Source organism: Oratosquilla oratoria, chromosome 34 (assembly GCF_046742065.1).
Source record: "Oratosquilla oratoria isolate Oo_2021 chromosome 34, ASM4674206v1, whole genome shotgun sequence".
NCBI lineage: Eukaryota > Metazoa > Arthropoda > Malacostraca > Stomatopoda > Squillidae > Oratosquilla > Oratosquilla oratoria.
In genome coordinates this window covers 32,005,860-32,030,010 of record NC_134810.1, presented here as the reverse complement: position 1 = coordinate 32,030,010, position 24,151 = coordinate 32,005,860, and the positions used below count along the sequence as shown (strand labels likewise).

The 24,151-nt window shown below is 36.3% G+C and overlaps 1 protein-coding gene across 6 annotated transcripts in view; it reads right to left on the bottom strand.

Annotated features, from left to right (window-relative positions):
* Window positions 1–24,151, bottom strand: part of LOC143018161 (malectin) — a 397,497-nt gene that overhangs the window by 99,717 nt on the left and 273,629 nt on the right. Inside the window, exons 6-7 of one of the 6 annotated variants that reach the window (XM_076173317.1) lie at window positions 18,846–18,995; window positions 18,466–18,610 (exon numbers count right to left, since the gene is read on the bottom strand). The exons of 3 other annotated variants lie outside the window; for them this stretch is intronic. In XM_076173317.1, coding sequence (XP_076029432.1) covers window positions 18,883–18,995 — 113 coding nt within the window. In that variant the 3' untranslated portion in view covers window positions 18,466–18,610; window positions 18,846–18,882. Of the gene's footprint in view, window positions 1–18,465; window positions 18,611–18,644; window positions 19,892–24,151 lie in introns of those variants that run through there. 2 more of the 6 variants (XM_076173319.1, XM_076173316.1) reach the window with 2 other exon arrangements.

Genomic DNA, 24,151 nt, shown 5'->3' with positions numbered 1-24,151 from the left:
TTAATCAAAGCTTGTAGGTACAAATTTTGAAAAGTTGAAGAATGTTAAGGAATTGGCTAAGAAGAACTTGGAAAAGTAAAAAGAAAATTTCAAGAAATATTATGATAGGAACATTGTTAGGAGAGAATTCAGTGTTGGAGATTGTTTTAGTTTTATCTCCTCAGCCAACCTCAATGCACTAAAAATATTAAGGACCATTCAAAGTGCTTAAGAGAAGAGGTGGTGATAATTATGTTGTAGAAAATCCAAAGTGATCATGGGAAAATACTGGAGGAAACAGTTGATGTAACTAAGACTAAAAGTACTGGGTCTGGCAACTTTGAAAGATCAAAGAGAATGAGATAACATGATTACAGTGTCCAGGTCACTACAGGGAATAGATTGCATTGATAGAGGAGATCTGATTGAAGATGGGAGGGATTTAAGAGGTCATGGAATTAAATTAAGAAAGGCCACATGTCAAAAGGATATGAAGAAATACAGTTTTCAATATAGATGTATAAATACGTGGAATAGCTTAGGTGATATAGCCCAAGCTCAAACAATACACGAGTTTAAATCTAAATATGATCATTGGAAATCAAAGACATTGATTAAGTAGGAACCTTACATGAATTTGAGTCTAGGTGGTATGTTAGAAAATTAAAGAATAGGAGACAAGGCCCAACAAGCATTGCTCCTTTCCTGTAAACTACAATTAGGTAAGTGCAATTTGGTATATACATGCAAAGCCACAGATATACCTGCTTTTGTTACCCCACAAGGGCACTTTCCATACAAAGTGACCCCTTTTGGAATGAAGACCAGTGGAATGTCTTTTCAGCGCCATGTAAACTGGCTAGTCGAGGGACTGCCAGGAGCCAGGGCATACTCAGATGACATAATTGTGTATGCTGACACATGGAATGATCATATGATATAGTAAAAAGTTTACTTGATACACTGGAACAAGCCCAATCTACTATGAATCTGAAGAAGATTGCCTTTGGTAGGAGCACCATTGAGTATCTAGGGCATCAGGTCAGTCAAAATTGCATCTCACTGTTGGAAGCCAAGGTGAAGGACATTGTGGAATACAAAGTTCCAAAGACAAAGCAGAAGATTTATGAGCATATTTGGATTCTATCAAGGGTATTGTCCAAATCTTGCAAAGGTAGCTGCTCCTTTAACCTACATGCTCTCTTATAGTCATTTCAGGTGGGATGAAGTACATATGCAGCCAATGCAGAATGTGAGAGGCTTCTTTTGGACTGCCCTGCCTTGATAGCTCCAAATTATTGTAAGACTGTTCATATTTTCTGTGGTACCAGTCAATTAGCAATAGGTGCTATGCTTGCCCAGGAAAAGGATGGTATCCTGAGACCTGTCTCATTCATGTCTCAGATACAAAGAATACCAAAAGCAGTATTTGACCATTGAAAAGGAGGCCCTCAGCCTCATATCAGCCTCAAATAAATTTAAAATATACCTAAAAGGCAAGGTAGTAATTATGAGTGACCACAATCCTCTGAAATATATTCTAAATGGTAAATGCAAAAGTGATAGATTAGCCAGATGGGCATTAACCACTTCCATACAGTGACACCTATGTAGGCGGCATGAGGAGCAAGTGGGTACTCGATGATGGCAACGTCACCATCTTGATTATATTTATTGTAGTCGTACCTACGTAATCTCCATTCTCTCTAAACTGGCTTCATCAATTTTCTATGGTTATCAAATTACACGGGTGAAAGAGAATGAACGATTGAGCACTGACTTTATTTTTTATAATGCGATTATTTTGACGCAACATCGCACGTCGGGCAGCTAATGCTGCCGGACGTGCGATGTGCCCCGGAGTGAAGAGGTTAACACTCTAGGTACTCAACACATCCTGGGGAAAACAAAATGTGGTGGCTGACACACTGTCATGCCCATACACAAAATGTTTAAACTTTGCTTCACAGACTTCAACATTTCTGTCCATGGAAGAGGGCTGTGTCATGTAATGTTCATGTATTTTACCTCATTGTATTTACCTAGTTGTATTATATGGGAAGGGAGCCATGCTCATAGTGATCCATCTTTGTATCTTCAGCATCAAGTTTGTTCTAAAATTTAGTAAGTAGTCTTTCGTGGGGGACGGTATCAAAAGCTTTTGCAAAGTCTAGATATATTAAATCTATATTGTTTCTTTTGTCATAATTCGAGATAACTATGTTGTAGAATTCGAGTAAGTTAGTCACGCAAGAATGTTCCCATCTGAAACCATGCTGGCGATCATTTATCAAACAATTACTTTCTAATGATGTTCGATAGCATCTCTGATGATAGTTTCCATTATTTTTCCTATGATTTAAGTCAAACTTATAGGCCTATAGTTATTTGGTTTCTTTTTGTCACCTTTTTTGAATATGGGAGTAACATTAGCTAGCTTCCATTCTCTTGGGACATCTCTGGATATGATGGGTTTCTTGAAAACAATTTTTATGGAACAACAATCTCATTTTTCATTACCTGTAAAATAGTTTAGGTTGTTTCTTGCATTTTCCAATTACCGTATATTTCCACGTATAAGACGACCCTAAAATAAAAAAAAATCACCCCTTCAAATGGGGGGTCGTCTTATACTACCATTATAAAAATCAGACCTTGAATTCTACCTGAGATGACTTGGTAGGCTAGCCTGCCAATAACCACCGATACACAGGAAATGATTCACATTATGATAAGAACTGGTAATAAAGGTAATTAAACCATATTTACCTTATATATCATTGGCATATCTTTATAGTAAATGGCAATTGTTAATAAATACGAGGAATAATTCTATATTAATGAAATTACGGTACTTTTAACTACTCTCTGTAAACACATTCAACACAGCTGAAAGAAATGTAAACATCGAGCACTGGTTGCGTTCATAGCAACCTTTTTCTTTCGATAACTTTTCAGTAATTTTTAAGACTGAAAATAAAAATTTTGGATTACAGTACATAAAACGTTTATCAATAAAAAATATATATATTACAGGAGCTTAAACAAATCATTTTTGTTAGTTGACGTGTGTTCTCAGAAAATCATGATACATGATTTGCTTTGTTATTTCATTTATTTTGAATTTATAAGGATACAGTAATTTATCTGGTATAAGGATACAGTTAAGTAATGAGAAAGAAAAGAGAAAACGGAAAAAAACAGCTGATAAACGTAATCAAAACAATTCTTTTTGTATGGTAGGTTTGATACACTGATGCTTTTGTAATTTAGCAGTCGTCTTATACTACCGATATGAGATAAATTCATAACAATTTGCTCTAATTTTGTACCTCGTCTTATACACAGAAATATACGGTATGTCTCTTTCATAGTTTCTCTTTTCATATTTCTACATAATCATTTCTTAGTTTGATATATGTTTGCCATTACTCATTTATATTTTTATCTTTTTTCCATCTTTTCCATGCTTTGTCTCTTCTATTTTTTGCCTCACTACATTATTTGTTGTACCAGCATTTTATGTACACCCTTTCTTGCTTCTGTTTTGGTACATATTTTTTTATTCCCTCATTGTAAATTTCTTTTAGTATACAAGGTCTGTCTAAAAAATATAAGCACTGTTTGAATTGCATGGCTCCAGTTGGTTCCAGGGGGAATCCCCTTGGTGTCATTAGGTTCACACAGATCAGCTGATTACAATGCTATTTCCCAATTGCAGATATTTTTATTTGTGTATTAGCTACGCTTACTGTTTGAATGGTGTGGCTCAGTCTATTTCTTGTTTGTTTTTTAGTTTACCATTTACATACCTGTACAATAGTTTAGGTTGTTCCTTGCATTTTTCAATTATGTCTCTTTCATAGTTTCTCTTTTCATCTCTGCATATTTTTACATAATCATTTCTAAGTTTGATATATGATTGCCACTTCCTCATTTTTTAAAACCTTTTTTTTTCCATCTTTTCCAAGCTTTGTCTCTTCTATCTTTCGCCTCACTACATTATTTGTTGTACCAGCATTTTATGTATACCCTTTCTTGCTTCTGTTTTGGTACATATTTGTTTATTCCCTCATTGTAAATTTCTTTTAGTATACAAGGTCTGTTAAAAAAATATAAGGACTGTTTGAATTGTATGGCTCCAGTTGGTTCCAGGGGAATTCAGTGGTGTTGCTAGGTTTGCACAGATCAGCTGATTACGACACCATTTCCCAATTGCTGATATCTTTATTTGTGTATTTGCTACACGGTTTTTAGTGAAGTGCAATTTTTTCATTTGGCGGATTTCAGAATGAATGACGTGAAGGAGCAACGACTTGCTGTGAAATTTTGTGTTAAACTTGGATCATCTGCAACTGAAACTTTTGCTATGCTTAACACGGCTTATGGTGATGTTACTATGAAGCGTACAGCATGTTTCAAGTGGCATGAGCATTTTAAGGATGGTCAACAGTCCATTGAAGATGATGAGCATCCTGGACGACCCACGCGTTGACAAAATCAACACCCTGGTGCAGGTAAATCAACGTTGGACTGTCAGGGAGCTTGCTGAAGAGTGTGGGATATCAGTTGGATCTTGTTACAAGATTTTGACAAAAAGATTGAAGATTCATTACGTTGCTGCAAAATTTGTGCCACACCAGGTTTGTTAGGAACTGCTTGATTGTTCAAAAGATGAAAACTTCTTGTCCAGGATCATAACAGGTGATGAATCATGGGTTTATGGTTTTGACATTGAAATGAAGGTCCAATCGTCCCAGTGGATGAATGAAACATCCCCCAGACCCAAAAAAGCTCGCCAAGTTTGATCCAAGGTCAAGATGCTGCTGACAGTTTTCTTTGATGCCAAGGATGTTGCTCACCACAAATACCTCCCCAAAGGCTCCACAGTGAACCACTGAAGTTCTGAAATGTCTAAGGGATGCCATCCATTACAAAAGGCCAGAAATGTGGAGGAGTGGCGACTAGTTTTTCCATCATGACAATGCTCCAGCCCATTCAGCCCTCAGAACTTGTGAGTTTTTGGCCAAACACTCGATCACCGACTGTTCTTCTCCAACCCCCCCTACTCACTTGACCTTGCTCCTTGCAATTTTTTCTTGTTCTCCATACTCAAAAGACCCTTGAAAGGAAGAAGATTTGAGACTATTCCCAAGATTAAGGCAAATGTGACGAAGGAGCTGAAGGACATTACAAAAGAAGCATACTAGGACTGCTTCAACAAGTGGAAACACCATTGGTATAAGTATTTACCTAATTGTATTTTGCGGGAAGGGGAGCTATGCTTGTGGTGTCCTGCCTTTGTATCTCGCAGTGTCTAGTTTGCTTTTAAACTCATGAATGGTTTTTGCGCATATTATTTCATTATCCAGTTTGTTCCAAGTGTCCACTACTCTATGTGGAAAACTGTTTTTCTTCTGTTCTCTTCTGTAGCTATGTTTTTATATTTTCTTTCCATGTCCTCTTGTGTTTCTATTGTCCCAGTTTAGTAAGTCCTCTCTATCGAGTATCTCTGTGCCTTAAGATTCTATAGATGGTCAGTAGGTCACCTCTCTCTCTTCTTTGCTCCAGCATTGGTAACTCCAGTTTAGCCAATCTCTCCTCATGTGATAGGTTTGCAAGTGCAGGTGCCATTTTTGTTGCTGCTCTCTGGATTCTTTCTATTTTCTTTATATTCTTTTTGGTACTGGGTGACCACAATGTTGCTGCATACTCTAGTCTAGGCCTTATCAATGTAACCAATATTTTTTTTTATCATGTCTTCGTCCAAGTATGCAAATGCCACTTTTATTGATCTTAGCAAGTTGTAAGCCTCCCCGACAATTTTGTCAATCTGTTTATCATAGGACAAGTAGTTTGTGATAATTACCCCCAAATCTTTTTCGGATCCTGCCTTCTTTAGCCCCTTGGTTCCAATTGTATATTTTCCTGATATTCTGTTTTTGCTTTTTCCAAACTCCATTATGCTACACGTCTTAGTATTAAAGTCCACTTCCCATTTCTGACTCCAGTTCCATACCTTATTCAGGTCTCCCTGCAGCACTTCACAGTCCTTATCAGTTTCTACTTTCCTTAACAGTTTGGCATTGTCTGCAAAGAAGCTCATGTAACATTTCACACCCTTGTCCATTTCATGTGCATTGGGGAGAATACTTTGAAGGGGACCCAGATCTGTAACTTCTAAATAAAGTACATTTTGCTTTATGTCAGTCCGCTTATTTTTTTTTTTTAAAAGACCTTGTATTCCATATCTCTTCCATCTTTGTTTCTTCATTTAAGAAGTTTCCTCATTCTGTGTTTTGAAAGAATTTTCTGAGTTTCTCAAAATCTGTTTTGTTGTACATTACTTTCCCTTTTCTATATTTCTCATTTCTCAAATCCTTTTGCTCTTTTAGTTTGACCTCTATTAGTACATCGTCACACTTCCCAATTGGAGTTTTGTAATCAATTCTGTCCACAATTTCAGGCTCTGACTTAAGTATTAAATCTAGTCTCAATGGTTCCTCATTGTTTCTGCATCTGGTATTTTCCTTTATTCATTGAGTCATTGTGTATTCAATGGTCACATCCAGTAGTATGTTTCCCCAGAGGTCTTCTCCATCTTTCACTGTCATTTCTTCCCAACATATTTCTTTTGAGTTAAAATCACCTGTAATTACTATTTTTCCTCCTTTCAGTAAATCAGTTAGTTAATTCCTTTAGTCTTCCAACAGTTTGGAATGATCACTCTCTGTCAAAGACTGCGTTTTGCAGGGTACATACATTACTACAAATTTTCTACTTTTCATGTCACTGTCTTAAACTTTCATCATAATCAATTCCACATTGTTTTTTCCTTCTGTTATCTTGGTCACATTTAAGCCTTTCTCAGTCAAAATATTACTCCTCCACCCTGTTTTTCCTTTCTATTTTTCATCCAATGGTTGAATGGACTTTGTCCCACAGTGTTTTGTGGTAGAGTAATTTTAAATTTTGTTTCTGCAATTCCCATTACATCTGGTTTTTCTAATACTAGTCATTGAATTCGTTCAGTCCTGAAATTATGCCATCTATGTTGGTATAATCTATTTTGATTTTTTTTTTCTTTCTCAGTCTTTTCTATGATATATATATATATATATATATATATATATATATATATATATATATATATATACCATTTCCTCAGCCTCAGGTCCAGTATGCAAAAAAAAAAAAAAAAAAAAAAAAAAATATATTTTTTCATTTGCTTAATTTCTAAGGTCCTTTTCTCTTTTTCTTCATCGCTCGTTTCTTTTTTTATCCATACATTTCCGTAATGTTAACTATTTGCTAGCTTTGTTGTTTCAATAGTACTTCTGTTATCATTTGAGACCTAAGTTTTATTCTTAATGGCATATATATATATATATATATTCTTTTTAGCATTTTCCCATTCTTTGCAACTTCTCAATTTCTTTGCCCATATCCTGTCCCTCTTCTTGAATCTCTTTCAGAATTGCTTTAGCAATCTCTTTCTCCTCTTTTTCTCTCTGATATCTAGGTACATCATGTTTCTCTTTAATACCATAAACTACAATGCACTTTTTTTTATCCACTGTGTCCCTGACCAAATTTCCTTTTTCCTTAATTACTTTGATTACCATTTCTTTGGCATTTTCCTTCACTTGTTGCTCTACTATTTCTTTGAAAGATATTTATTTTCTTGTTCCACTTTCCACTGTTTCTTTATCTCTTGGAGATCAGTTTCTTTGATTGTCTCTTCCACTTTCTCGGTCACTGCCTGTATTTGCTCCTTCACTTCTTTTTTTAAGGGCCCATTTTTGTTTATATTCTCATTTTTTGTTCTTTCATTCTCTCCTTTGATCATATTTAGTTCCTTTTCCTTTTTCAGTTCATCAAGCTACCTGTTGGTCTCCTCATTTGCTTTTTTTAGTTGAGTTACTTCTCTATACATCACCCTCTGCTCACTTTTCAGTTCAATTATTTCATCTAACAAATCACTGATCTCCCTATTTCTCACAATACTTTTGTACCTAGGTTCTATCCATTTCTATCCCTCTACCCAAAATTCCACCTTCTCTTGCAAAACCAGAATATGTGTGACTCTCAAACCTTTGGTAAGATTTCGGGAATTACCCCCAGTGGCGATTCCATGTCTAGACATCTCTTTGCCAGTTCGTTTTTCTTTAATTCACTATTGTTTTCTTCCATTTTTGAGTAATCAGCACTAAATTATACAAGGATTACTCCATTTTGGTCACTCGAGATACACAACTCCCTTCCTGTTTTGTAAACACAACTAGTGCCATTCGAAAATTTTCTAGCAATGAAGCACTGCTTAGCACTGCGTAGCTCTTTCCAGACGTCCGACTTCAACCGCTGCACAAGTGTGTGAATGTATTGTATTGTCTTGTATGCCATGATATACTTCAAATGGATTATGGTCAAAATTTCATGTTTAGGATATAGTACAATAAAAACTACAATAAGAAATGCAGGGCTATAGAAAACTTAAAATACGAAATATTAGCAACAGATAGGATCCCCTCAAGGAAGAAACTGACATGACGCCATGCTGTCACTTGAGAAGCACAAAATGAAGGGATGTGACTCTCTGTGCCATGTCCAAGTCAGTGGTCACACATTGAGAATGTGACATGGAAGTAGTGCCATGATGCTTACAAGTGTACAACCATGCAGGAAATAGGTAGGTGATGAGAAATAGTACACCTTCCTCACACATAATAAAAAATTAAGTGAACATGTGAAAACAGGCAAACAGGAATTTAGTACAGAAATTTATGGGATCTATGCTAAGTGGCATCTGCAAGTGCTAATATATTTTGAGTGTTGTGCATCATTCTCTCTTGCACACCCTCCCTCTCATCCTGTTAATTACATAGATGTAATGGTTATTTTTTCATACTTTCAACTTTGTTTCATCCCAGGTGAGAAAGGAAACATCCAAAGTAAAGGAAAAATAGAAACAACCTAGTGTGAATTGATAGGATTGTTCAGATCTTGGCCAGATCAGGACAATTAATAAAAAATACACCAGATTTATGACAGAGGGGAGCAAAAATTCAGGTTTAGAAGATATAAAAGGAGTGTGGGAAGTGCTCTATCTCTGGGATCATTGAATGTGACAAAAGCTTCAGCACCTGCTGGGATCTCAAACTGAGAATCTAGGGAAATACTACTGAACAAAGTTCAGCCTTACTACATGTTCATTGAAAGAAGGCATTGTGTCACTTGATTGGAAAAGGGCAAATGTGATGCCAATTCGAAGTAGAAATAAGGAGACACCACTAAATTATAGGCCAGTATCACTGACCAGCACACTGTAAAATTATGCAAAAAGATTGTGAAAGATGAACATTCTGACACAGTCAGTTTGGCTTTATAACTGGAAGGTTGAATGTGTCGAACTTTTTAAGCTTTTACTCACGAGTGATTGATGAGAAAGAGGGGGGGGTGGGTGGACTGTGTGTACCTTGCCCTAGAGAAGGCATTTGATAAAAATACCTCACAGTTGACTTTGTGGAAATTGGAGCACATTAGAAGACAGAGAGTCAAACTACTCATGAGGATGCAAGATTTTTTGAAGGAAAGATGTATGAGTAAAGGACAAGATGTCAAGATGGAGAGCAGTAACAAGGTTCAGTGATTACACCAATAATGTTTATTATCTATGTTAATGACATGATGGAAGAAACAACAAGCTATGCCAACATGTTTGCAGATGATGCAAAAATCACAAGAGTGAAAAACAAGGACAATGACAGACTATTGTAAAAATATCTAGACACTATTTCTGCATGGAGCCAAGAATGGAAAATGGAGATTAAAAATAATATATATATATATATATATATATATATATATATATATATATATATATATATATATATATATATATATATATATCAAGAACTACTATTACACAGGACGTGCGCACCCAGATTCCTGGCTCCGCTATCGGAGGCCATTACTTTCTTTGTAACCTAATATTTTATATTGGACAAATATATCAAAACTAGAAACCTAACATTGTATATAGGACAAATATATCAACTATTGACTTATTCAATGCAGTATAAGTTAATATAAACTTTTATAGTGAAATAAGAAACTATTCTTAAGGGACTGTTATGCTTTGAAATGCCAAATTTTGCCGGATTTAACAGGTATTATTGTATGAGGTTGGTGAACACCAGGGTTGGCATTTTTTTTTTTTTTTATCTTTAAAAAATATATAAAAAATCTATTTTTCTTATTTAAATCATATTTGATTTAAATAGATTTTTTTTTTTCTATAGATCTTAAACATTGTGGTATTGCTATCTGATATGCGATCTGATTGCTAAAGGACATTTTTAGCATATCAATATATGGAGCAGTGTTATATAGACTTGCCACAAGTATACAAGGAATGGTATAAGCCTACATGTAGTATAGATATCACTGTGCAGCCCACAACAAGTTTCAACAAGATTCTTGTTGAAACTTGTTCTAGGTAAGCAGATTCTCACTGAGTCAGTTGCTGCTTTGGAATCAACCAGGAAGGATGTCTTCTGGACCTGGCAGAGTGGTTCCTTCAGGCAGAAAAAATTATCCTGTCTGGAATTATTTTGAAAAACTACCAACAACTTCTGGCAAAGAGTACCAAGCTAAATGCAAAGACTGCAGCCAGGAATTACAGGGCATTGTGTCAAGATTGAAATTTCACAGAGATAAATGCCAAGGTTAGCCATAGCATACAGAAGAAATTGATGACCCAGGTAAATAATTTTACTTATATTGTGTGCATTTCTCCCTTTTCATACACAGCTATATAAATTTGGTGAACAATGGAGAGCATGTGCAATAAAAATGTGAAGGCCTAAAGAGATGATACTTCAACTTCATTACTTCTAAATTTGGATAATGACTATATCACTATAATATACTGTATCCACTCAACTTTGGGGCCTAGATGATTGTTATTCATTTCATTCAACATTGTGTAATATATTTCAAAGGTTCCATTGGAATTCAGCCCACATGGGATTCAGTCCCAAGGAATTTAGCCTAACCTAACCCAACTAACCCATTATCTTTAGTGAATTTAAAAGTGGACAGAATCCTGTGTGGGCTGAATTCCAAGCCCACCTATTTCATATCCTGTTAATTATTTCCAAATAATTTAGTGGCTTGTGTGAATATGATCATTATCTAAAAAAAATAACTACTGTTCTCAAAAGTAGCCTAAATCACACTGTATTCATTCATTCATTTATTCATTTATAAATCATGCAATATGCTAAAATTTTCTGTTTCCATTTCAGGATCTGTATCAACAGCTTCAATACCTTCATCATCGGCTCCATTTGAATTATCTGCATACCTGACTCCACACTTAAAAAGGTCACTATCAGACTCCTCCACAGGTGCCACTTGTGCTAAATAATTTTCATCTAAAAGAAAGTCATCAACATGTCTGGACAGATTTATCATAAAAACCTCACCCTCTCAAAAGGAAAATCTAAACAAAGAAGTTGCAAGAATTATATTAGCTACAAAATTCACCATTTCGTCTTGTTCAGCATCCTCAGTTTCTCAAGATGGTTCAGAATTTGAGGCCAGGTTATATTTCTCCATCCAGAAAAGATATTGCTGATAAGTACTTGGATCTTGTGTATGAAAAGGAATATAAAAAGTGTGCAGATGACCTGAATAATGAAACTGTATGTCTTTCAATTGATGGGTGGTTTAACATCCATAATGAGCCCATAATATGTGTCACTCTAACAACATCCTCTGGTCAGATTTATTTAGTTGACATAATAGACACATCAGGGAAACCTTACACTGCTGAATATCTTCTACAACTTGTACAAAGTTTGATCAAGAAGGCTGAACAAGATTTTGGTTGTCACATTGGAAGGTTGTAACAGACAATGCAGCAAATGTCAAAAAGATTAGAAAAGTCTTGGAGGAATCAAATGTAAATAATGATTAATGTAAATAACTGTCCACTACCTCATACAATAATACATGTTAAGTCCGGCCAAAATTGGTATTTCAAAGCATAACAGTGCCTTAAAAATAGTTTCTTATTTCACTATAAAAGTTTATATTAACTTATACTGCATTGAATAAGTCAATAGTTGATATATTTGTCCTATATACAATGTTAGGTTTCTAGTTTTGATATATTTGTCCAATACAAAATGTTAGGTTACAAAGAAAGTAATGGCCTCCGCTAGCAGAGCCAGGAATCTGGGTGTGCACGTCCTGTGTAATAGTAGTCCTTGATATATATATATATATATATATATATATATATATATATATATATATATATAAATGTACTGTAAATGGGCAATGATGGCAAATTACCATCATACTATTCCATTACAAAAGCATAGGAAGAGAAAGACTTCAGAGTGTTGATAAAAGACAACTTGTCACCTGATAGACATAGCAGCATTGTGGGAGAGACATACAGACTACTGCAGATGATCATAGTGGTATTTCACTACATAGATGAGATGGTGAAAAATCTCATCGAAACCCTGATACATCCAAGACTAGAATATGCATCAGTAGAATGGTCCCTACACAATGAAGGATATAAGCAAGATTGAGAGAATATGAAGGGCAACAACCAAATTGGTCCCCAGTCTGGCAAATAAACCATATGAGGAAATACTAAAAGCACTGGGTCTGCCAACTTTGAAAGAGCGAAGAGAAAAAGGTGATATGATTATGGTATTCAGGTCACTAAATGAGACTGCATTGACAAAAGAGATCTCCTACTTAAAGATGAGAGGCCTTTAACCTCTTCCAATTCTGACACGCAGCATCAGATACCTAATGTACAAATGCATCACACTACTCACATTATAAAATAAAGTCATTGTTGTATTACTCATTCTCTTTCACTCTGAGTAATAATAAACACAGAAAATGTGATCAAACCAGTTCACAGAATTTGAGGGTCACTCAGCTTCAACTACAAAATAAATAATCAAGACACCAACATCCTTGTACACCCACTCACACCTCATGACGCCTATATAGGTATTATCATATCAAAGAGGTTAAGAGGTCATGGGAGCAAATTAAGAGAGACCACACGTCTAAAGGATGTGGAGAAATACAGTTTTCCCTATAGATGCATAAATACTTGGAATAGGTTAGCAAGTGATACAACCCAAGCTCAAACAATACATTAGTTCATATCTAAATATGATCATTAGAAATAAAGGATATAGTTTAAGTTGGAACCCTACATGAATTTGAGGCTAGGTATGATAAGGAATTAGAGAATAGGAGACAAGACCCAATGAGTGTTGCTCCTCTCCTGTATACTCTAATTAGGTAAATACAAGCATTTGCTAATAATTTCAAAATTACACTCACCTAACCTCATTTTGAATCCACTCCTCTTCATCATCACTGCCATCCTCACTTTCAGATTCTGTTTCCAGCTCACACTCAGGATCATTATCTGCAAGTGTCTTCTTATCATCATCATCATCCATCTCAGATTTATATGATGATTCACAAGTTTCCATATCCTTGCTTGCCAAAGTCTCTGGTTCTAGATCAGTCAGTCCCAAGTCAGCTTTGAATGAGCACTGTACAAGGTCAATTTGAATACCTGAAAGTAATATAGATAAGACTGGTGTTCAGCTTCAAGTAAAAATGAGGAACTGAAAACTATATGTAGATGTATCATTCATATTCTAAATCAATGGCCAAGTTCACTACCACAGAAGCTGATTAAAGTGGTGTTCCATTATATGGTTGATGAGATGATGAAAACACTCATTGAAACCCTAAAACGTCCAAGATTGGAATATGCATCAGTAGTATGGTCCCCACACAGAGTGAAGAATATAAGCAAGATTGAGAAAATATGAAGGGCAGCAATCAAAATGGGCCTCAGTCTAGTAGATGAACCATATGAGGAAAGACTAAAAGTACTAGTTCTACCAACTTTGAAAGATCAAAGAGAAAGAGGTGACATGATTACAGTGTTCAAGTCACTAAAGGGGATAGATTGCACTGACAAAAGAGATCACCAGATTAAAGATGGAAGGACTTTAAGAAAGACCACATAATGTAAAGATGTGAAGAAATAGTTTTCTATACAGATATATAAATATATATTTACCTAGTTGTATTTTACGGGATGAAAGCTATGTTTGTTGTGACCCATTTTCGTATCTCTCCACATCCAGTTTGTTCTTAAAATTGTGTCTAGTTTTGGCATTCACTGTTTCTCTGTTCAGTTTGTTCCAGACATCGATCACTCTATGTGGGAAGCTATTTTTTTTTTCAGGTCTTTTCTGTAACTGTCTTTCTTTAGTTTCTTTTCGTGTCCTCTTGTTTCTCTTCTGTCCCACTTTAATAGGTTGTCTCTATCGAGAACTTCCATCCCTTTCATAATTCTGAAAATGGTCAACAAATCACCTCTTTCCCTTCTCTGTTCTAGTGTTGACAACTGTAATTTCTCCAATCTTTGTTCATATGTCAGATTTGACAGTGTGGGTGCCATTTATATCGCTGCTCTTTGGATTCTTTCTAATTTTCTCAAGTTTTTCTTTGTGCTAGGTGCCCACATTGATACAGCATATTCTAATTTCGGTCTTATCAGTGTAACAATTATTTTTTTGACCATCTCCTCATCTCTGTAGTCGAAGGCCACTTCCACTGATCTTAATAAGTTGTAAGTCTCTCCAAATCATTTATTTACATGTTTGACAGGTGTCAAGTTACTTGAGATGATTACTCCTAGATCCCTCTCTGAGTTTACTTTTTTTACTTCTTTGTTTCCAATTTTATATTGTCCCAAAACTCTATTTTTACCTTTTCCAAATTCCATTATGCTACATTATTTTATGTTGAAGTTCATCTCATATCTCCGACTCCATTCCCATATTTTATCCAGGTCATCTTGCAGCAATCAGCAATGTTCTTCTGTTCTTACTCTCTTGAGTAATTTGGCATTGTCAACAAAAACGTTCATGTAACAATTTACTCCTTCATCCATATCATTTATGTATATGGCAAACATTAAAGGAGCCAAAACAGAGCCTTGTGGGACGCCACTTTTCACATCTTCCCATTTCGAATTTTTGTCTCTAAGTACCACTCTCATTTTTCTCCCAGTTAAGAAATCCTTCACCCATTCCAACAGTTTGCCTTGAATTCCTCCTATTTTTTCAATTTTACTTATTAATTTTTTGTGTGGTACTTTGTCAAATGCTTTCTGCAAATCCAAGAAGGCGCAATCTGCCCATCCATCCCTTTCTTGTATTATCTCAATTAATCTCGAGTAAAAGCAGATTAGGTTTGTGGTGCACGATCTTCCACTTCTAAAGCCAAATTGTTTGGGGTTTATTATTTTGTTATCTTCCAAGTGTTTGGTCCATTTGTTCCTGATGACCTTTTCGCATATTTTTGCTACTGTGCTTGTGAGGGATACTGGTCTGAAGTTTGTAGGATCTTCCCTATTTCCTCCTTTATATATTGGTACTATGTTTGCATCTTTCCAATCTTGCGGTACCTTTCCCTCTTTGAGTGAGAAGTCAATTATCTTGTATAGTTTGTCTGTCAGTTCATCTATACACTCTTTCAGTATCCAATTTGCAATTCCATCTGGTCCGTGCAATTTTCTGACATCTAGGCTTTTTATTTGGTCTCTTATTTCTTTTTGTGTTATCTTTATTTCTTTCATCATGGGTGATCTTTCTTGTTGTCCATATTCCCAAGATTGTGAGCTCTCAATTGTAAAAACAGACCTGAAATATCTGATCATAACTTCTGCCATCTCAGTGTCATCTATATATTCTTTATCTCCTTCACGCAGTTTCACTATTTCATGCTTATCCTTTAATTTGTCATTTATATATCTATAAAATAGTTTAGGTTGTTCCTTACATTTGTCTATGATATCCCTTTCATATTCTCTTTTTTCTTTCATGCGTATATTCACATATTCATTCCTAAGTTTTATATATGTTTACCATTTAGATGTTTTTCTCTCTTTTTTCCATTTTTTCCAGGCTTTGTCTCTCCTGGCTCTAGCCTCACTACATCTTTTGTTGAACAAACATCTTACATAAATCTCTTTTTGTTTCTTTTCTGGTACATATTCATTAATTCCTTCTTTGTACTTTTCTTTGAATATGTTTCATTTGTTTTCCATATTTGTTTCCTCTTTAGAGAATCTATCCCAATTTGTGTTTTGGAAGTTTTTTCTTAGTTTTACAAAATCCGTTTTGTTGTACATAAATCTTTCTTCTCTATGTTTATCATCATGGGTGATCTTTCTTGTTGTCCATATTCCCAAGATTGTGAGCTCTCAATTGTAAAAACAGACCTGAAATATCTGATCATAACTTCTGCCATCTCAGTGCCATCTATGTATTCTTTATCTCCTTCACACAGTTTCACTATTTCATGATTATTCTTTAATTTGTCATTTATATATCTATAAAATAGTTTAGGTTGTTCCTTACATTTGTCTATGATATCCCTTTCATATTCTCTTTTTTCTTTCATGCGTATATTCACAAATTCATTCCTAAGTTTTACATATGTTTACCATTTAGATGTTTTTCTATCTTTTTTCCAGGTTTTGTCTCTCCTGGCTCTAGCCTCACTACATCTTTTGTTGAACAAACATTTTATAAAATCTCTTTTTGTTTCTTTTCTGGTACATATTTATTAATTCCTTCTTTGTACTTTTCTTTGAATATGTTTCATTTGTTTTCCATATTTGTTTCCTCTTTAGAGAATTTATCCCAATTTGTGTTTTGGAATTTTTTTCTTAGTTTTACAAAATCCGTTTTGTTGTGCATAAATCTTCCTAATCTATGTTTATCATTCCTATCTACATTGGTCTGTTCTTTTAATTCAAACTCTATTAGTATATGGTCACTCTTTCCAATTGGCGTTTTATACACCATTTTGTTCACAATATCAGGTTCAGAAATTAATATTAAGTCTAGTTTCGTGGTTCTTTATTGTTTCTATATCTAGTATTTTCATTAACCCATTGTGTTAGGGTGTATTTGATGGTCATATCCAGTAGAATGTTGCTCCAAAGTTCATCTTCACCTTTAACTATCATTTCTTCCCAAATTATGTCTTTTGCATTGAATTTTCCCATGATTACTATATTTCCACCCTCTTTCAGTAACTCATTTAGCACATTCATTGTTTCTTCCAGTAATTTAGAATGTTCGCAGTCCAACCACGCATGGTTTTTCAGTGGTACATACACTGCTACAAATTTTCTGCTTTTCATCTTTTTGTTTGCAATTTTAATCATAATTACTTCTACACTGCCTTGGCCTATAATAATCTTTGTCACATTTAGACCATTTTTGGCCAATATCATGACACCTCCTCCTTGCTTGTCTGTTCCATTTTTCACCCAGTGGTTATATAGGCCATGTCCCACTATGCTTGTTGATAGAGGTCCTTTCAATTTTGTCTCTACTATGCCCATGATATCAGGTCTTTCTGTTTCTAGATAGTCATTTAGTTTGTTGATTCCAGAGATCATACCATCAATATTTGTGTATGCCACTTTTATTTTCATATTTCCATTTTTTTTTTTTTTAAGTTTCCATTTTTTATGTACCATTTTGTCAGCCTCAAGTCCAGCACTCTCAAAAAAAAAAAAAAAAAAAAAAAAAAAAAAATCCGTCTGTTCTCTTCTCATTCCAATCATTGGCTTCAATTCTGAGAGCTTTGTCTTTCTCTTTTTCCTCATCACTCATTTCCTTTTGTATCCTTATATGTTTGAATTTCTCTCTGTTTGCCAGTTTGACCACTTTCTATAATACCTCCTCTGCTATTATTTATGTTCTTAGTTTTATTTTCAGAGGTCTATGATGTTTTTCTTTTGAATATTTGCCTATCCTGCGTGTTTCGTCGATTTCTTTATCAAGATTCTGACCTTCATCCTGTATTTCTTTCAGAATTTCTTTAGCTAATTCCTTCTCCTCCTTTTCTCTCTGGTATCTATACATATCATGCTTTTCCTGGATACCATGGACCACAATGCATTTGCCTTTGTCAACTGCATCTCTCACCCAATTTTCCTTTTAATTACTTTCATAACTGTTTTTGTATTTTCCTCCATCTGTTTTTGTAATATTTCTCTAAAAGATATTTCTTGATTTTCCTGTTCTTGTTTCCATTGATTTTTTATTTCAATGAGGTCTGTTTCTTTGATTGACTCTGCCACTTTTCCGGTCACTACTTGCAACTGCTCTTTGACCTCCCAAGCTCAAACAATACATGAGTTCAACACTACATATGATAATTGGAAATCAAAGATATATATTAAGTTGGAACCTTACATAAATCTGAGTCTAGGTATGTTAGAAAATTAGAGAATAGGAGACTGAACCCAACAAGCATTGCTATTAGGTAAATACAGGGGTCAAATAATTAACTTACCAACTAATAGTATAAGAGGATGAACTTTCACCATAACTGATTAATGTTTTCCACATCTACTCATACTTTTGATAGTTTGCACTGCATCTTCACAGGTGTTGGGAACTGGCTCAGGCTTATGATCAATCTCAGGCTCTAAGATATTAGGCTCTTTAGCAGCTTTCAGTGGGTCATCAATTGTCTGAAATATGAAGTACACTGGCCATTAAAATTCATATCAGGCTATATGAAACATAGGCCTAGGTATGCATGCCCACTGCAAAAAAAAAAACACTAATCCAAGGAGGTAGGCCTAGTCCTATATATCTCCATGGGATATCATTATCATATCATTCATGCATCATGTCATGACATGATGCATGTCTTTCAGCTACTTTTCTAGAGAAATTTTCACCAAATGTACAAATATCACTTACCCTTTTTCTGTCCATTTTGGCAAACAGACTTCTAATTTTAGGTGTCTCTACAACTGTTTGGGCTGGAGTAGTTCACATACCAGTAGCAGTCATAACTTGGTTCTTGGGGGTGGTAAAGATTGTCCTGTTTTGGCCTTTTAGGAATCAGGCCTAGATTTGGACAAGCAAGCTCAACTAGCCTCCAATGTATCTTTTTGGCTGCCTCTTGGTCAGTGATAAATGCCAAATCTAACCAAAGTCATGAAGTACCCCAACTGTACAAAAAATCCGCCCGGGTGCAAGAAATGACAGAGCATCAGACCTCGTGTCTCTCTAGCAATTTGTCTGGGTTAAGAAATTCAAAAACACTAATACTGTTCTTTAATTTCAATTTGCTACAATTCCAAGCTAAATATTGGGTTCCTCCTCTCTTCTCACCCATTTGGACATGGTCAAAACAGAGGAAAATCAAGAAAAAACAACCATTTGGACATGGTCAAAACAGAGGAAAATCAAGAAAAAACAAACATTACCCAAAAGATACACAACACAGTTCTGCATGTCCTATGTATTGTAAATGGCACTTTGTTTTTAGATGGTTATGTTATCAACATGGCAACCACTAGTCCCAACTTTTGTTGTAGATGACTCATTTTGACGAGAGAAAAAAAAAAATATATATATATATATATATCCAGGCCAACTGAAATACTACATTAATTTATTCATTCAGATATAATCTACAAGTCAATTAGGAAAATTTGGGTTTGAAAGTTGTGATCTGCTTATCCTTTAACATTTCTGCCTTACTTAATTCATAAAATTGATATAAATATCCTTCATGACAGAACTTCACTCTTCCTCTCTTGCTTGGCCCTCGTTGCGCCATGCGTTAAAGTTTGAAATTTTGAGTTTAACTTCTTGAATACGAGGACACCTATGTATGTGTCATGAGTCATGAGTGGGGTATATGAGAATGCCGGCGTCAGCTTCCTGAATATATTTACCAGGTATTTTATTGTAGCCGAGTGATCCTAGTGTTCTGTGAACAGGCTTGATCATGTTTTCTGTAATGTTATATTTATTCAGGGTGAATGAGAAGTATAACAGCAGTAACTTTATATTTTGTAATGTGCATATTGTGATGCATCATCATGCATCAGACAGCCTGATGTGCGTGCAAATATTTGACTCATATTAAAGAGGTTAAGGATATTACAATAGCTAGTGTCAGCTCCAAAAGCGAACTACACAGAGGTGAGTGGGTGAGTAACAGGGAGGCAGAGGCAGGAGCAAGCAGGCAGGTTATTCCACACTCAGCTAGTGTGGTGGTTTCATCCAGTCTGTTATTTGTAAGCTGAATCAACAACCCTCACCTCATGAACATGAAGGGGGAGGGGGAAAAAGAGCTTTTGTCAGGTGTTGACTACAGGAAAAGAGTGGTTATTTGTTTAGTTGATGCTATTGCTATTGTCATTCCCTAGAATGTCTGGCTGAGCACTCCTGTCTCCTTGAGGAACTCCACAGCTGGAATGGGATTTCCCCCACAAATCATTTATAGTGTATATTGTGTTGTTTGCAAGTGTCACTGTGTACAATGCAGTCTTCCCTAATGTGTTGTATAGTATGGGGTGAAGTGTTGCATTCTAGACAGTTATCTGTACTGCAGTCATCCAGCCTCTACTAGTGGCTAAAAAGGACCAGATGGTGGCCACACCAAAGTCTGGCCAGGTGGACTCTGTCATTTCAGGGGAGAAAGGATTCAGATGGATGGGTATCTGGCATGTATCAATGAACGGTCTTTCAGTTTGTTGATGGAGCAATGAACAATATCTTTATGGATATGCTTCTGAAGGTTGGTGTCTAGTAGTTGAGGAGGAAGAGAAGAGAGTATTTGTTTTGTGTTTTTTTGGTGTTATTTTGATGTTTATCATGTGTGGGTGTTCTGCTATGTAATGCAGTGGGTGTAACGTGTTTGTGGATGCTGTGGCAAATGTTTGTCAAAATGATCCTTAACCTTATGGACTTTTGTTTCATGGTGCAAATGGTCTATAGGTGTTGTATTTGTGTATCCTATAATTGTCTTTGTCTTTGTTTTGTATGGTCTGTAGGATGTTGTGGTGTGTCTTAGTGAGATTAGGGGCCTATGTGGGGCTCACCTAATTCATCACTGGATGTATGCATTTTTTGTGTACTTTAGTAATAGTTTCTTTGTTTTGTCTAAATGTTGTTCCTGTAATAGATTTAAGCATATTAAGTCTAGGTGTGCATTTAGTCATTATTCATCTAATTGGAATTATGACATCACCACGTTGTACTGGCGATGATACTAGAAAATGTGATACTAGTTCATACTAGTTTTTATCATCGCATGCTGGCATTGCACGCGTGGGGCCCTATGCGAAACCATAGCACCATTAAATTCTTGCTGTCAGGTTTTTAGTGGATAGACCCTGCTGACCCAATGAATGGGGCTCTGTTCTGTGTGGGCCAGGTGTATCTAACAAGAGGCATGTAGGACTCTTGAGTGTAATTTGTCAGCATATTGCTGGTAAACAGAAACAAACTTAGTCAATACATGTTGTTGTTGTTGTCGTTCCCTAGACTGTCTGTCCGAGCAGTCCCGTCTCCCCAAGGAATGCCATAGCCGAAACTGGGTTTTCCCACAAATCCTTTATAGAGCGTATGTTGTTTTGTTTGCGTGCATGATTGTGTATAATGCAGTCTTCCATTATGTGTTGTATGGTATGGGGTGAAGTGTTACATCCTGGGCAGCTGTTCACAATGCTGTCATCCAGCCTCTTCTGGTAGCTTAGAAGTGCTGGGTGGTGACCGCACCGCAGTCTGGCCAAGTGGACTCTGTCCTTTCGTGGGAGAGAGGATTCAGAAGGGTGGATATCAGGGGGTCTGGCATGCAGCAGTGTGTTGTCTTTCAGTGTGTTAATGGAGCGGTGAGTGATATGATTATGAATATGTTTCCGGAGGCTGGTATTTGGTGGTTGTGGAGGAAGAGAAGAGAGTATCTGTGCATGATAAAGGTCTTTGGGTGTTGTTTTAATGTTTCTTGGTGTGTGTGGGTGTTCTGCTATGTAGTGTAGCGGGTGTAATGTGTTTGTGGTGGCTGCGGCAAGTGTTTGTGTGCCTCTCATGTCGAGGTGGTCCTTGACTTTGAGGACTTTTGTTTCATGGTGTAAATGGTCTGTAGGTGTTGTATTTGTGCAGCCTGTAATTGTTTTTAGGGCTTTGTTTTGTATAATTTGAAGGGTGTTGTGGTGTGTCTCACTGAGATTAGGAGCCCATGCAGGACTCGCATAATTCAACACTGAGCGTATGCATTGTTTGTATATTGTTATATTAGTTTGTTTTGTCCAAATGTTGTTCCAGTGATTGACTTAAGTGCGTTAAGTCTGGGTGTGCATTTGTTTTTTTATGTTTGTGATGTGTTGTTTGAAAGACATGGATGTATTGTATGTTACACCAAGAATTTTCGGTGTGTTTCTGTGTGGTATTAGAGTGTTGTTGATGTAGAGATGAGGTATGTATTTGTGTTCTTTTGTCCAGTTTGTGAGAAGGGACGCTGTAGATTTGGTTGGAGCTATTTTGAGTCTGTTTGTGATGAACCAGGTGTTGAGTGTGTCAAGGTATGGCTGGATTATTTCTGCAGCTTTGTCTGTGTTACGATGTGTGCATGTGATTGTTATGTCGTCTGCGTAGGAAGAGATTTGTATTTCTGAGGTGTCTGGCGTGGGTAAGTCATGCATGTATAGATTAAATAATGTGGGGGATAGAACTGAGCCCTGTGGTACTCCGTTCTTAATGTTTCTGATGTGCGATGATTGGCCATTATATGACACGTAAGCATTCCTACCTGCCAGATAATTGGCCAGCCATCTTTTGGTGTTATTGTGCATGTCTGTTTTATATATTTTATTTGTTAGGTTGTGGCGGGGGATAGCATCAAAAGCTTTACTAATGTCTAATGTTATAAGAAGTGTTCTTTGGTGGGGCCTATCTGAATTGATGCCATCTAAAATTCTTTGTGTGAGGTTTGTCAGAAGAGTGTTTGTGGAGTGTAGTGGCCTAAAACCGTGTTATGAGTCAGCAAGGGGAATATGTGGTGTAACAAGTTTAAGTATTAGGCGTTCAATGACTTTAGAGAGGGTGCAGAGAAGTGTGATTGGGCGGTGCGATGTTGGGATTGTTGGGTCTTTGTTCGGTTTTGGAATGGTGATTATCTTACCATGCTTCCAGATGTCGGGTATAGTGTTGTGTGAATAGCTGTAGTTTGCAATGTTTGTGAGTGCGTGTATACCTTGTGGTCCAATGTGTTTTAGGTGGATGTTGCTTATGTTATCAGGGCCACAGGCAGATGAGTGCTTGAGACTATGTATTATGAGTTTTGTCTGACTGTCTATGAAGGGTATATAGTCTGAGTCTGTGGGAAAGTCTTTCTTACGTCGAATGGTGCGTCGGTTGTCAGGGTGAGAAGTGAGATGGCTTGTCTGTGCAAAATGACGTATGAGTGCGTTTGCTTGTTGTCTGTTTGAGGGTAGATTATCTGTTGTTGTGATTATTGCTGCGTGAGAGCGTGTAGTGTTACTGTTGGATAGTGTAATGCTGTTGAGTGTTTTGTACAATTTGCTGGTGTTTGTTTTGTGATCAAGTGTATTGATAAAGTTTTGCCAATTTTGTGTTTTTTGTTCATGTATTTTATTGGCAATCACAGTGTTTAGTGTTTGTATTTGGTCTGCTATGTTTTGAGGGATAGGTGTGGGGGTACCGTGTTTAAGTGTGTCACGTTGTCTGATGAGGCTTTGGATTTCTGGTGTGAAGTTGGGGTTGTGTGATTTTCTGTTGCCTCTAGGGATGTATCTCTTGTCTGCATTTTGTATGATTGTATTAAAAGTGTGCACAGCATTGTTTATGTTTGTGATTGGTGTACTGTTAAGCGTTTCAAAATGTTGTTCTGTCTCTTCAATAAAAGCTTCCCAGTTAGCTCTCTTGTAATTGGTGTAAGTGTGTCTGTGGCCAACTGGGGTGCATCTTGTTTTGGTGGTGATGATGATTGGAAGGTGGTCAGAGCCAAGGGTTCCGACCACTCTCCATGATGTTGTTGGGGTTAGGCAGGGGGAGCAAAAGGTGATATCAGGAGAGGAGGGAGTGTAGAGGGCTTGGTGTGGGATATGTGTATGATTATGTGTGTTGTTCATGATAGTCAATGAGTCAAACTGAGTCTGTATATCAAGCCCTCTGTGTCAGAGTTGTCGACATACCAGGCAGACGACTTGGCGTTGAAGTCTCCACCCATGATCAGGTTGGGGATTGAG